The sequence below is a fragment of the Myotis davidii genome, unplaced genomic scaffold, assembly GCF_000327345.1.
Source record: "Myotis davidii unplaced genomic scaffold, ASM32734v1 scaffold290, whole genome shotgun sequence".
Classification (NCBI taxonomy): domain Eukaryota; kingdom Metazoa; phylum Chordata; class Mammalia; order Chiroptera; family Vespertilionidae; genus Myotis; species Myotis davidii.
This window is the reverse complement of record NW_006285049.1, coordinates 1,742,887-1,754,878: the sequence shown is the minus strand read 5'-3', so window position 1 is coordinate 1,754,878 and position 11,992 is coordinate 1,742,887. Positions and strand designations below refer to the sequence as shown.

At 44.0% G+C, this 11,992-nt stretch overlaps 1 protein-coding gene across 1 annotated transcript; it reads right to left on the bottom strand.

Moving 5' to 3' along the window:
• Window positions 1-376: 376 nt before the first annotated feature.
• ZNF641 (zinc finger protein 641) lies at window positions 377-11,379 on the bottom strand. The gene is made up of 5 exons (XM_006755490.2): window positions 10,879-11,379; window positions 9,933-10,024; window positions 8,815-8,944; window positions 8,036-8,149; window positions 377-7,169 (listed from the first exon to the last, which is right to left on the bottom strand). The coding sequence occupies exons 1-5, from the start codon at window positions 11,060-11,062 to the stop codon at window positions 6,415-6,417; spliced, it is 1,275 nt and encodes a 424-aa protein (XP_006755553.1). The 5' UTR covers window positions 11,063-11,379; the 3' UTR covers window positions 377-6,414.
• Window positions 11,380-11,992: the final 613 nt, after the last annotated feature.

The window sequence follows — 11,992 nt, the reverse complement described above, 5'->3', positions numbered from 1 at the left end:
TAACCGAGACCAAGGGCTTCCTTAAATTTGTGCCCTAAGCCCTCCTCACTCACCTGACCTGGCCTCCCCCTAAGCCTGGCCCAGCTCTATGCTCTGCTACCTCAGTCTCCAAGATGAGTTGAATCCCCGACTGGGGAGTGACATCTGGGAGCCAGGACTTCAGGAGGGAGGCAGAGAGGCCTATGTTGTGATGCCTTGAAGGTTTATATTTCAGGAAGGACAGTGAGGGGACTTACACATGGCTGCCCTACTTCCCCTGGGATTTCCCTGATCTGTCTCGGGTCCCTACTCTATTGCAGTTTTTGTGTTGGTTTTTTAATCAGGACTGAATTGCTGAGAATGGGGGGAGAGTAGAGGAGAGGACCAACAAAGGAAGTCAGTGACTGAGTCAATACATTCTTTATTCAATGACAGGGATCATAAAGAGCGTATTATAGATCCCTAAGGATACAGACGAAGGTCCTTCGCTGAGTAATCTGTGGGAAGTTCACAGTCCATCTGAGGGAATTAAGTCAGACAATTGCTAGAAATCTGGCAGGCACGGAGCAATTGGGCTTGATGGCAAGTAGGCATATACCCACAATGCTTCCTGGAAAAGAGCACCTTGGAGCACAGTGTCATGAGGCATGGCAGGAAAGTGATGGCAGGAGAGGGCTCCGCTGAGGAACATGCTGAGTACAGGTCCATGATCACAATCCCCCAGGCCTGGAACAGCCAGTGCCTACCATGTAGCGAAGAGTTCAAAAAATGGCTTGTAGAATTGGAACTAGTTCTCAGGAGCCACAAGAGATAAAAAGGGACTGAGTAAATCAAAATAGTGAAAAGTAAAAAGTTACATCAAGGGAAGAAGAGCCTGTAGGGAATGGAGCTGATGGTACCAGCAACTTTGGCTAAGTCCGGATATGAGAGAGAGATGCAGAACGGTGAGATGGCAGCTGAGCTGCTATAGCCAAGCCAAGAATTTGAGAAAAGAAAGTGGGAAATATATGGAATGGACCCTGCTTAGTAGGCTTAAGGCTGATAGAAAAGAAACTGGACAAGAGAGAGGAACTATGATGGAAGGAAGACAGGGATTGGGAAGAACAAACACCTTCAGGAAGGTGTGATATTTCCCAGACAAAACAAAACAAAATACTGAACCAAACCAATCAATCTGAAAAAGAGAAGTGGGAGTTAAGAGTGTAGGAAGCTCCCCTGGCCAGTGTGGCTCAGTTGATTGGAGCGTTGTCCCATATACCAAAAGGTTGTAGGTTTGATTCCCTGCCAGGCAGGGCACTTACCCAGGCGGTGGGTTCGGTCCCAGGTCAGCGTGTGTGGAGGCAGCCAATCGATGTTTCACTCTCACATTGATGTTTCTCCCTCTCTCTCTAAAATAAAATTTTAAAATAAATAAATAAATAAATAAATAAAACATGTCCTTTAAAAAAGAGTGGGGGATGAGCTCTTTTTTGGGGAATATGGAAGTGCTGACAGGAAGGGAAAAAGGGAGAGAGCTTGAGGTCTGGAGCTGAAGAAAGCAGTAGCCAAGCTCTTTTCTGCCTTAGGGGAGAGGGGCTGATCACCTCCCCCAAAGAGAGGTAGGTTCATTCTAACCTTTTAGCCTTGGAGATTCCCATAGGGGTGGCAGGTTTGCAACTTTCATTTCAGCCTGTCCTCATGAGCAGGCCTAGGAGAGGAGCTGGAGGAGGTAATGATCCCTTCCTGAAGCCTGAATTGGACAGAATCTTCAAAGTAGGAGAATGTAGTGTTTTTTAAATAGACAATTTTTAAAGTTGTTTTTTTTTTTACTGATTTTGAGAGAAAGGGGGAAAGGGAAGAGAGAGAGAAACATTCATGTGAGAGCCTAAGAGCAATCAACTGCTTCCTACACGATCCCCTGTAGGGATCGAGCTTACAATCCAGGCATGTGCCATGACTGGGAATCGAACTGGCAACCTTTCTGTGCCCAACCAACTGAGCCATACTGACCAGGGCAGGAGAATGCATTCTTGACATAGGTGCCATGGCTTAATGGGTTATAACCTCTACCTAGTAGAGTCTGGGTTCAAATCTCCCTGGAGTCACATCTTACTAAATGAGCCTGGTTCCCTCTTATGTCCTCAGGGCTCCCTGATTCTCTGCTGCCCGTGCCCATACAGTAGACCAAATCCTGGTTAGAAATTCCTTACATAGCACCTTATTGTTCTCCCATGCATTCTGAAGTTGGAAAACTTGGATTAAGGGCTTGGGACAGTTGGCTTTACTCCCTACCTCTGTGCTGAATGTCCACCTAGTCTGCCTCTAGGGCAACTATAAGGCCCAGAAAAGGACCAGATAACTAGCAAAGGAGGACCATTTCCTTGGTTGTCAGTTTTTCAGCTTTACATTGGATTTCCCCTTTGGTGTGTCTGTTCCTTTTGTCCTTTCAGGTTTTTGGACCCACAAATCCTGTGTCCACTTTAGAAGCTCCAGCCCCAATCAATCACAGCAACGTGGTAGTTGCCCCACCAGTTTCTGAAACTGGTGACTGACCCAGTCCTTTCATTGATTAAAGAGTGAAGGAAGGCCTTGGAACTCAAGAGGAATAGAACCGAAAAACAACTAGCTTGGAGAGGCTGCAGAAAATCAATCTGACAACATATGTAAAGATCCCCTCTTTCCCCATTTGAAGAGGGTGCTGTACCGCTGATTGAAATGGAATTTGAATCTCTGAGCCAGAGGTTCTTAAACATGAGCATACCTCAGAGATCCAGAAAGAGAGGCTGAAAGACTAATTGCTGGGCTCCCCTGCATTACCCCATCCCTAGTTTCTGATTCAGTGTGTTTGGGGTAGAGCCTGAGAATTTGCATTTCTAAAACAAGCTGCCAGATGATATTGATGCTGCTGGACCAAAGATCACACATTTTGAGAGCGTAGGCCTATTAGAGCATTCCAGGGAAAAGAAAAATTTTGCCAGCTCAGGATCTCTAAGGGGTCTAAGAGAATAGATTTTACTTTTCTGTTACTGCCTAGTCCCACTCACTCCCATCCATGGTTCTGGTACCCATGGTTCTGGTACCCATGGTTCTGCGTCAGGGCTCACCCTATCCTTGATATAAATAGATAACAGCAGTTTGATTGCACAAGTGCTGGAAAGGGAAGGATTTTGTCCCAAATTATATCACACCTTCAGCTCCCTAAAGGCATAACATCATTTTAACAGGGGAAAAGATTTTCCTTCCACTTCCACTACCAGATATCAGAACACTTAAAATGTAAACAGATCTGGGTAAAGCTAACACTTTGGGTCACATTCTCCTGTGTAAGGGATTCTTTACAGATACTTTGATGGGATGCAAAGGGGAAGATACCTGCGCCTTGAATAGAGGTACCACAGAGGGGAAAAGGTGACAGGTTTCTTATATGGGACCTCCCTATTTTACATTCTGCCCAGAGAGAACACAGAGACATTTTTTATTTAAAGCAGTTAGGATGGACATGTGGCAGAGGCAGTTGGAAGATGGGAGTTTGAGGCTGATTCCCTGTGGAAAAAATCATTCAAATCTACTTGCCCATATGATGGCTGTTGCTTATTTTATTTTTTGTCCAAAGGAAGTGGTGTTGGACCGAGGTAGAGAAGAAGAGTGGTACACCGGAAATGACCTAAAGGGATGCCCCTTCTGCAGAAGACCCTTAGACTCCATGATGCCTTTCAGTTGGGTGCTACGACTGCACCTACACTTTAGGGGCTTCACTTTCTAGCCTTACAATTACTAAAACAGATTACAGGCTGGAGGTTAACATCTAATTACTAAGAGTGTGATCTGATAGTATGGAGAGTCACCTCCTACAAGTCTTTAAAACAATGTTTGTGAGGAGCTGGATTTGTTAGTATACCATATCTTTAAGAAAAAAATAGAGTGGATTGTAAGCAATACCCTTCTAGTCATTATAGACCAGACTATTCTTATATCCTACTGCCTCTGGTATCTCATTCCTTAAAATATTTAGTGACCATTGCCTTGTACTTCTTGACATAAATATACTATAATGACCTTTCTTTGACCCCAGTTTAAGTGATTCCATGGGTAGACTAAATGTGTATGAAAAACTGAGTGAACTGCTAATGTATATTTCTTCAAAAATGAGTTCCTGGTTTTTATCAGATCTTCAAAACAGTATGTGATCCAAAACAGGTTCTGAACCACTGCTTAATAGAGCTGATTTGCATGAATGAATGAGGCGGAGTGAGAGGGTAAAAGAAATGGCATAGTCCAGTTTTACTCCTGGAAGGCAATACTTTTCTATTCCTTGGGGCATCTCCTAATACTGATCCTAGAACACTCCTGTCTATGAGAACCTAGAACAAGGCGCCTTACAAAGGACTGGCCATTTTGCTCTAGTCATATCAATACAAGCAAGAGAAGTGCATTCCAGGCAAAGAAGGAAGACTGCTCTGAGCAGCAGAAGTCAGGGACTGGGCTGATCAAGTCATATCCACTCTAAGAAGCCCATTCAGCAAAATGACCTATTTTCAAGTCCATATGGGTCCAGGGCTCTGAGGAGCTGTGATTCACCCCATGTTCCCTAAGCAAATGGGACAGTCACGAAATTAGACTGTTACAGCTCACTTTATTACCTCTCTGGTTAATTCCACCAACTGTGGTTGAAAGATAAGTCTATTAAGGAAAAACCAGAATTTAAGCATTAAAGAGAAAAATACTGACTTTCATCCTCTTTGCTCCACTCCACGCCTCTCCCTCCCTAATCCCAAACTGCTCTTACATACAAGATAATTTTTAAATTATAACACTGGTATTAACACATCATCAATAAAGAGAAACAATGATCAACTCATCAACGCACAGATGCTAGAATATTATGCAAGTCCTGGAGTTAAGAGTCTTAGCATGGTCACTTTCCCAGAATTGTGAGGAAAAGCAATTGGAAAGCTCATTACCCTGCATCAGCTGCAAAACTAAACCACAGCCATTTCCCCTAAAGTTCTGTTTCGGAGAGAATAAGATCCTCAAGAATAACTCTGCCCCCTTGATGAGGCCATCAAAGTCAAACAAGAGTAATGAAAACAACCTGTAAGCACTGTGATTCCTGCCCTAATTTCTCAGCACTTAAAACAAGACAAGAAAACACACCACATAACAAAAAAACCCTCACTCAGCATAAAGCTTCTATATGCATCTTGCTTGAAATCAACAAGAAAGAGCCCACCTCACTGAGGATGTTTCTTTCTCTCTCCCCTCAAGCAAAAAGAATCTGTGGCCCAGAGATTCGGACATGGAATATATATCCACTGGTCTTGATCTCAGTGACATTCAAGAAGTCTTTATACCTCAATTTCCACAACACTACCCATCACATAATCCTTTCCACTAGGGCTCCCTTAATAGATCAGCTTATTTCCTATCTTGAAACAAAACAAAACCCCATAAAATCCCCACTACCCTCATCACCAGAACACAGCCCCTAGAAAATCTAGCTTTTACAGTTTGCACTTTGCATGCTCTCTTCAAAGACCCTGCACACAGATACACATCGACACATAAAGACACAGTCAAGAGAAGAGGGGGACTGTCCAAGGAGATGAAGTTTTTTCTTCTGTGTGAGTCTGGATTACTTGTGAGTATAAGGTCCATCTCTTAGCATGGTAGTATGATCTCTCAGCTGGATATACATATGTGCAGGATAAAGAACTAGGAATCATGGGTGAAAAGGTTATTATTTCTATTTTTCATCAGGTGGGGTTGAGAGGTGTGGATGTATATTTGGATGATTGGGGAAAAGGTGATGGACCCACACAGGAATGAGAGCTGCCCTTCAGCTTTCACTTGGATAAAAAAAGGGGTCTCTTTTCTATTTCCTCATTACTCTAACCCAGTGTTATCAGAGCGTTTCATGGAGTCACCAGTTCTGTGGGATGTGAGATAGAAAGAATACTGAGGTCAAATACATTTAGGAAACATTGCATTCAGAGGCTTAAAATTTGCTTCACTGCATACATTTTCAGAGCCTTTAATATGCCAACATGGTCTTTCTCTCTCTCCATATATAATGTAAAGAGAATATAAGAGTTATAGTATATAGTGGTGATACTAAAAATATTTAACAATTGGTATGGCATAGGCTCCAATCACATCAGAATGGACCTCAGCCATAAACCGCCTGTACCACTGTACCCTTGAGAATGGGCTCAGGCTGAATATCAGCCCATGCAGTAAGCATTGTTTCCCAAAAATTTTGCCCAAAGAACTCTATTTTATGTGGTATCTCACAGAAGTGGTGAAAAATGCTCTGGCCCATGCTGAAACCTCATCTTTCTAGGGATGAGGCCAGGGCTCATGATCCTGGCCATCGGGGGCAGGAGAGGGGCAGCTCTGGCAGAGACTCCTGGCAGCACCAGCTGATAGATGTGACCACAGCTACAGCAAAAACAGAAATCAGAAGACAGATGTCCCTCGGTCCCAGCTGCTCCTGGGACTCTGTCCCTGATGGGTCAGCAGGTGCCTGTCCAGGTGATGTTTACGGCCAAAGCTCTTCTCACAGCGAGGGCACTGGAAGGGCTTCTCCCCAGTATGGGTTAGCCAGTGTCTCACCAGGTGGTGCCGTCGGCCAAAGCTCTTCCCACACTCGGTGCACACGTGGCACTTTGGCACCGGTGGGGTGTGCTGCCGTTTCCTAGCCCCAGGGCTCTCTCCAGCTTCTTGACCTTTGCAGGATTTGCCTTCCGCATGCATTCTCTGGTGGCTGGCCAGATGGGAGCTGCATCGGAAATTCTTGCCACACTCAGAACACCTGCTGGGCTTGTCATGCATGTGGGTTTTCTGGTGCCGGATCAGGTGATGTCTTCGCCCAAAGCTCTTTTCACACTTGAGGCAGCTATAGGGCCTCTCCCCGGTGTGAATTTGCTGGTGCCTGGCAAGGTGGGAGCCCCACACAAACTGTTTCCCACATTGGGGGCATGTGTGTGGTCTTAACAGGGAATCCATCTCTGTGCTACACAGAAGACTTGAGAAGCTCTCTTCCTGAAGAAATGGTGGGCCCAGGAGCATTCCTCTGGAGCTTCTGGGCATGGAATCCCAGCTCTCCTCCTGCTCCGGGTTCCAGAGAACAGTATCTTCAGACACACTAGATAACATTCTGGGAGGTTCTGCTTCTAGTTCAGGGGTATCCCCCTCATGCTCACTTCCATCTCCTGTGGAGAAGGGAAAATACCAACCCCAAGATGGGAGTCACCAGAGAGGACCTCAGGACCCCAAGTCACAGGTGAGGTTATATGATGTCTGTTAGGGCCTAAACCTCACCCAACAAAGACTGAGAGAACAGATTTTAATGTTGTACAAGACAGTGCAAGAGGTGTAGAAGTTAGAAGCCTAAGCTTAGGAGACAGACTACCTAATTTAGAATCTCAGCTTTCCTACTTAATTTCTGTTAGTCTTCATTTCTTTTGTAAAATGTAAATAATTTAAGATAGATAGCACAGTACCTGCACATAGTAACCACTTAGTAAATGGTCTGTGCTATTGTGATTTATTTATTACTGTTGCTTATTTACCACTGAGTTTTACTATTAATTACCATCTTCCTGCCGAAGCATAAATGGAGAGTTAAGGAATGTGCTGCAGTCATCGCGGGCTGGCCGGCCACCTGTCAGCAATACCAGAGACACTGCAGCAGCCCTTTCTGTAAGAGGTGGGAAGCTGAACAACACCACCACCAACAGTCATAGCAGCAACTAGTGTTTATTGGGTGCTTTTTATGTACCTGGTGGTATTGTTTTATTATGTTAACATATTTAAATCTCACAATAACGTATACATGAGGAACCCAAAGAGAGGTTAATCACTTTTCCAAGGTCCTGAATTCAAATCCACAAAGTTTAACTCCAGAAACCTGCCTTCTAACACCTTTCCGCTATACTGTCCTGCTTTTGAAATAAAAGACCTCTAAATCTTTCGATTCTACAGTTCTCCAAGGCAGAGGAAGGATTAGAGGGACATGGAAGGATCACATTCCAAGAGGGATGAAGGCCATGCCTGAAAGTCCACTCTAGGTTCTTACCTGTATATGTTACCCTCAGGATGTCCCTCTCCTCTAAGTCCTGTGGGTCAGGGACCCATTGTTCTTCCCCTCCTTCTAGTTGAGAAAGCATGTCCAGCTTAGGAATTGGAAATCCTGCCCATGGGAAAGGAAAATAGGGATGTCAATTAGTACAAATGTAATTCTATATTTCTGAGAAAAGCTGTTTCCTATATTAGTCCTTAGAACTCTAGATAAAAGGCCAGATACAAGCTTCACCCTCCTCATCCCCTCCCATTTTTTAAGTTGCTCTTCTTATGTGTGTGTCCCCCCCCCCCGCCGCCAGAAAATCACACACTATTCCCCAATGTGTGTGTTCTCTGCCACTTATATTTCAAATATTTCCAACCCAAGTGTCCTTTTTGGTCACAACTTCATTTATTTAGCTCCAACACAGCTATCTCTCCATCCCTCCCCCTCCTCAACTCCCATCATTCCCTATAAGGTTTCTGAGTTTCCCAGGACTCAGTTCTATCTCTTAGATGTCCTGCTCTCTGTTTTGTAAGAACTTGCCAATTCCCAACGGAGAGGAGCCTAAAGTTCTCTTCTCCATGACTCAGCATTATTTTGCTGCGGTCTTTAAAAATGATGCCTCACTTCTATTCTCCTTGAATTAGACCTAGTGCTCTTTTTCTGGTGGAAGGAAGACAGATCCCCTGACAAGTGAAGAACCCTTGATAGACACTATCCAATATGCTTAAAGCACAGGGCTCAGCCTCCCAGAGGACAATCTTTTAGTGGCTGGGGAGGATCATGCTTACTTAGAGAGACCACTATCCCACAGTTTTCTTGCATGACATATTCTCCATAAAAGTCTGTCTGAGAAGGGTCCAGGCTCCGCCACTCCTCCTGAGAGAAGCACAGGGACACGTCCTTGATGGTTACCAGGCCCTGAAACAAAATGTAGCATCACCTGTCACCAGCTGCTCCTTAAGGAAAATGTGATCCCAATATAAAAGGATGGGGCAGTAGAAGAGAGAGGGCAAGAGAATGTCTGGAAAAATAATTACCCAGTGGCCCCTGGGTGAAGGGGAAATGAGGAGAGGGGTAAAGGTAATGGTCAGTGAGGTTAGTGTCTCCAGAGGTGTCTCCCAAATGGGACTAAAAGTCGGAGACACCAGAAAATCATTGCTCTCTCTGTTTAACTGTAAGTGTCTGCCCAGTCTCTTCTCACCGGCCTTATTATTTCCATTGAAAAATTTGTGTATTATGCTCTCCTTCCTCCACTTAAACCATCCTTTTCTATCAGCACAAAATGATATCGATATGATAAGGGCACATATGTAATACCTTAATCAATAAAGAAAAAAATTTTTTTAAAAGGATATAGATAAAACATTCACCCTCACACCCACCACCATGCCATGTCCTTATCTTTTGAGGCAGCATAGTATGGTGTTTAGGAGTCCAGATTCTGGAGCCAAATAACTCCTAGCTCTGCCATTTAGTAGCATTATGGCCTGCACATGTGCCTTAGTCTCTTCCTGCCCTTTTCCATAAATGCCCCATCACCCACCCAATCTTGCCCACTTTATGCTCTTCCAAGCTTCCTTCAGGTTCTCTTTTCCTAATCTTCACAAATTTATCTCTTAAAGAATATTAATGAATTGTTCTTAAAATCTCCCTGTGGATAGCACAGCCATTTAATAAAAACAACAACACACCTAACTTCTAGGAATTCTCCTTTTCTTGTTATATCTTCATTCATTTTTAAAGGATATCTTGAGCCTCTTGGAAAGGGATAGAATCTATTCGCTTATAAGATGAACATACTATTCGTGATCATGTGAAATAACAATTCAGTGGGAGGACGCTAAGGCTTACAGAAAGGCAGCAGTGATGAGACCCCTGGGAGAGGCCAAGGCAGCACACAGCCCACCTGTGATCCGGCTGCAAGAAGTGCAGCTGCCATCTCCCAATCTCCGGTGCTCCCCTCCTGGGGAACGGCAGGAACCCAGGGAGCCGACTGAGCTGGTGAGGGGAGAAAGGAACCATTAGAGGTGTACCATTCATCCTTTCCCAATAAGAGCCTAGGCCCCATTTTAGAGGGGCTTAAGGGTCATGGTTTTTCTCTATCTATGCCCATTGATAAAATTCAAATGCAGAAATATAGAAGAAGAGACCTTCGCTCAAAATGTTCGGTAAGAGTATTGAGTGGCTTTTAGTAGATCTTTCCTGTCATCCATCTCTACCACAGTGGCTATGGTATAAATTTATATTATTTAAATGTAATTTTCGCCGAAACCGGTTTGGCTCAGTGGATAGAGCATCGGCCTGCGGCTGAAAGGTCCCAGGTTCGATTCCGGTCAAGGGCATGTACCAGGGTTGCGGGCACATCCCCAGTGGGAGATGTGCAGGAGGCAGCTGATCGATGTTTCTCTCTCATCGATGTTTCTAACTCTCTCTCTCTCTCCCTTCCTCCTCTCTGTAAAAAATCAATAAAATCTATTTTAAATAAATAAATAAATAAATCAATAAATGTAATTTTCATCTTGTAAAGTGTATCTTACTGGGTGTGCTCTCCAATAGTAATCAGTGTTGCTGTCACTTCCTTAGTCTACCACATTTGCTGCCACCAAGATGCACTTGCAGCATGTGGAGGGAGTGGCTATGTAAGAAATGGAGAAAACCCAGTTGTGCGGCATGCGGAATACAGGAGCTCCTTACATTCCTGTGACCAGGGCTAAGGAAGAATGGACTAGCTGTGATATTGATTATGCTGTTCAGTTCAAGGCAACTGGGGATTTTCAACTCTACTTTCTGAACAGAGATTAGGGGACTACTCTGCACTGTGCTCCCCACACCCACATCCTCCAGACTCTCACCCTTTTCCTGAAGGGACTGTGGCTCTTCTTCCAGGTCACAGCACAGGTGTTCCAGGGGCCCTGGTGCCATTCTCCATGGCCCCTCCTCTTGGCTTCCCCTTTCCACCTGGGGCTCTGCTCCATCCAGCTGGACATTCATCGACTCCCATCCTGGCCCTAGGGCTGCTGTCTGTTCTGAAAGCATTTTTGCTGCGAACCCAAATTGTGACCTGGAACAAATTCATATCAACAGTTCCCATGAAAATGGAAAGGGTTGATATTCCTAAGGGAGTTAGGGAGACAGCCAAGGGATAAAAGATGAAACTGGATAATAAGAGCTTGATGGAAGATGAACTTTAAAAACTTGATATAGTCCAATCAACTGAGCTGAGCCAAGCTTCTTGCAGGAACTAAGAAATGAACAGGTGCCAAAGAGCAAACTCACTAATGGCTATTTTGGGAACCTTGTGATAGAAACAGAATATCCCTGAAGGCTACAAGAACTTCATTTAAGAAAAATAAAGGAACAATCCTGGAAATTCAAAAGCTATCCATTAATTCCAACCACTGAAAATACAGTAAACAATCTGGAAACATGCAGGAAGGAATGCACACAGACTTGCACCCAACAAAAATGGATATAATCACTTATAAGATTTTCTGCCACAAATTCCATTCATACTGATTAGTTTAGAATGAAATTATTACTATATGTAAAAGTCCCAACCAAAGCATGTATTTATGTCAAGAGCACTTTTGTTTCAAACAGAAAAACACAAAAGTGAAGAAAACAGGAAATATGGCCATTGAGGAAAAGTTAAAAAACATGGACATAGTTTTGTGTTGTTTAAGGAAGACTAATGAATGATACTACCAATGAATAAAAAGAGAAACGTTTTCGATTTCTATACAGATCTTGTGTGTGTGTGTGTGTGTGTGTTTTAAGATCCTCACCCAAGGACATGCTTATTGACTTAGAAAGAGAGAGAGGCAGGAGGGAAGAAGGAAGGGGGGCGGGGGGGAGAGAGAGAGAGAGAAACATCCATGTGAGAGAGAAACACCAATCATGTGAGAGAGAACCATCAATCGGTGTACAAGATGATGCTCTAACTAACTGAGCCACACCGGCCAGGGC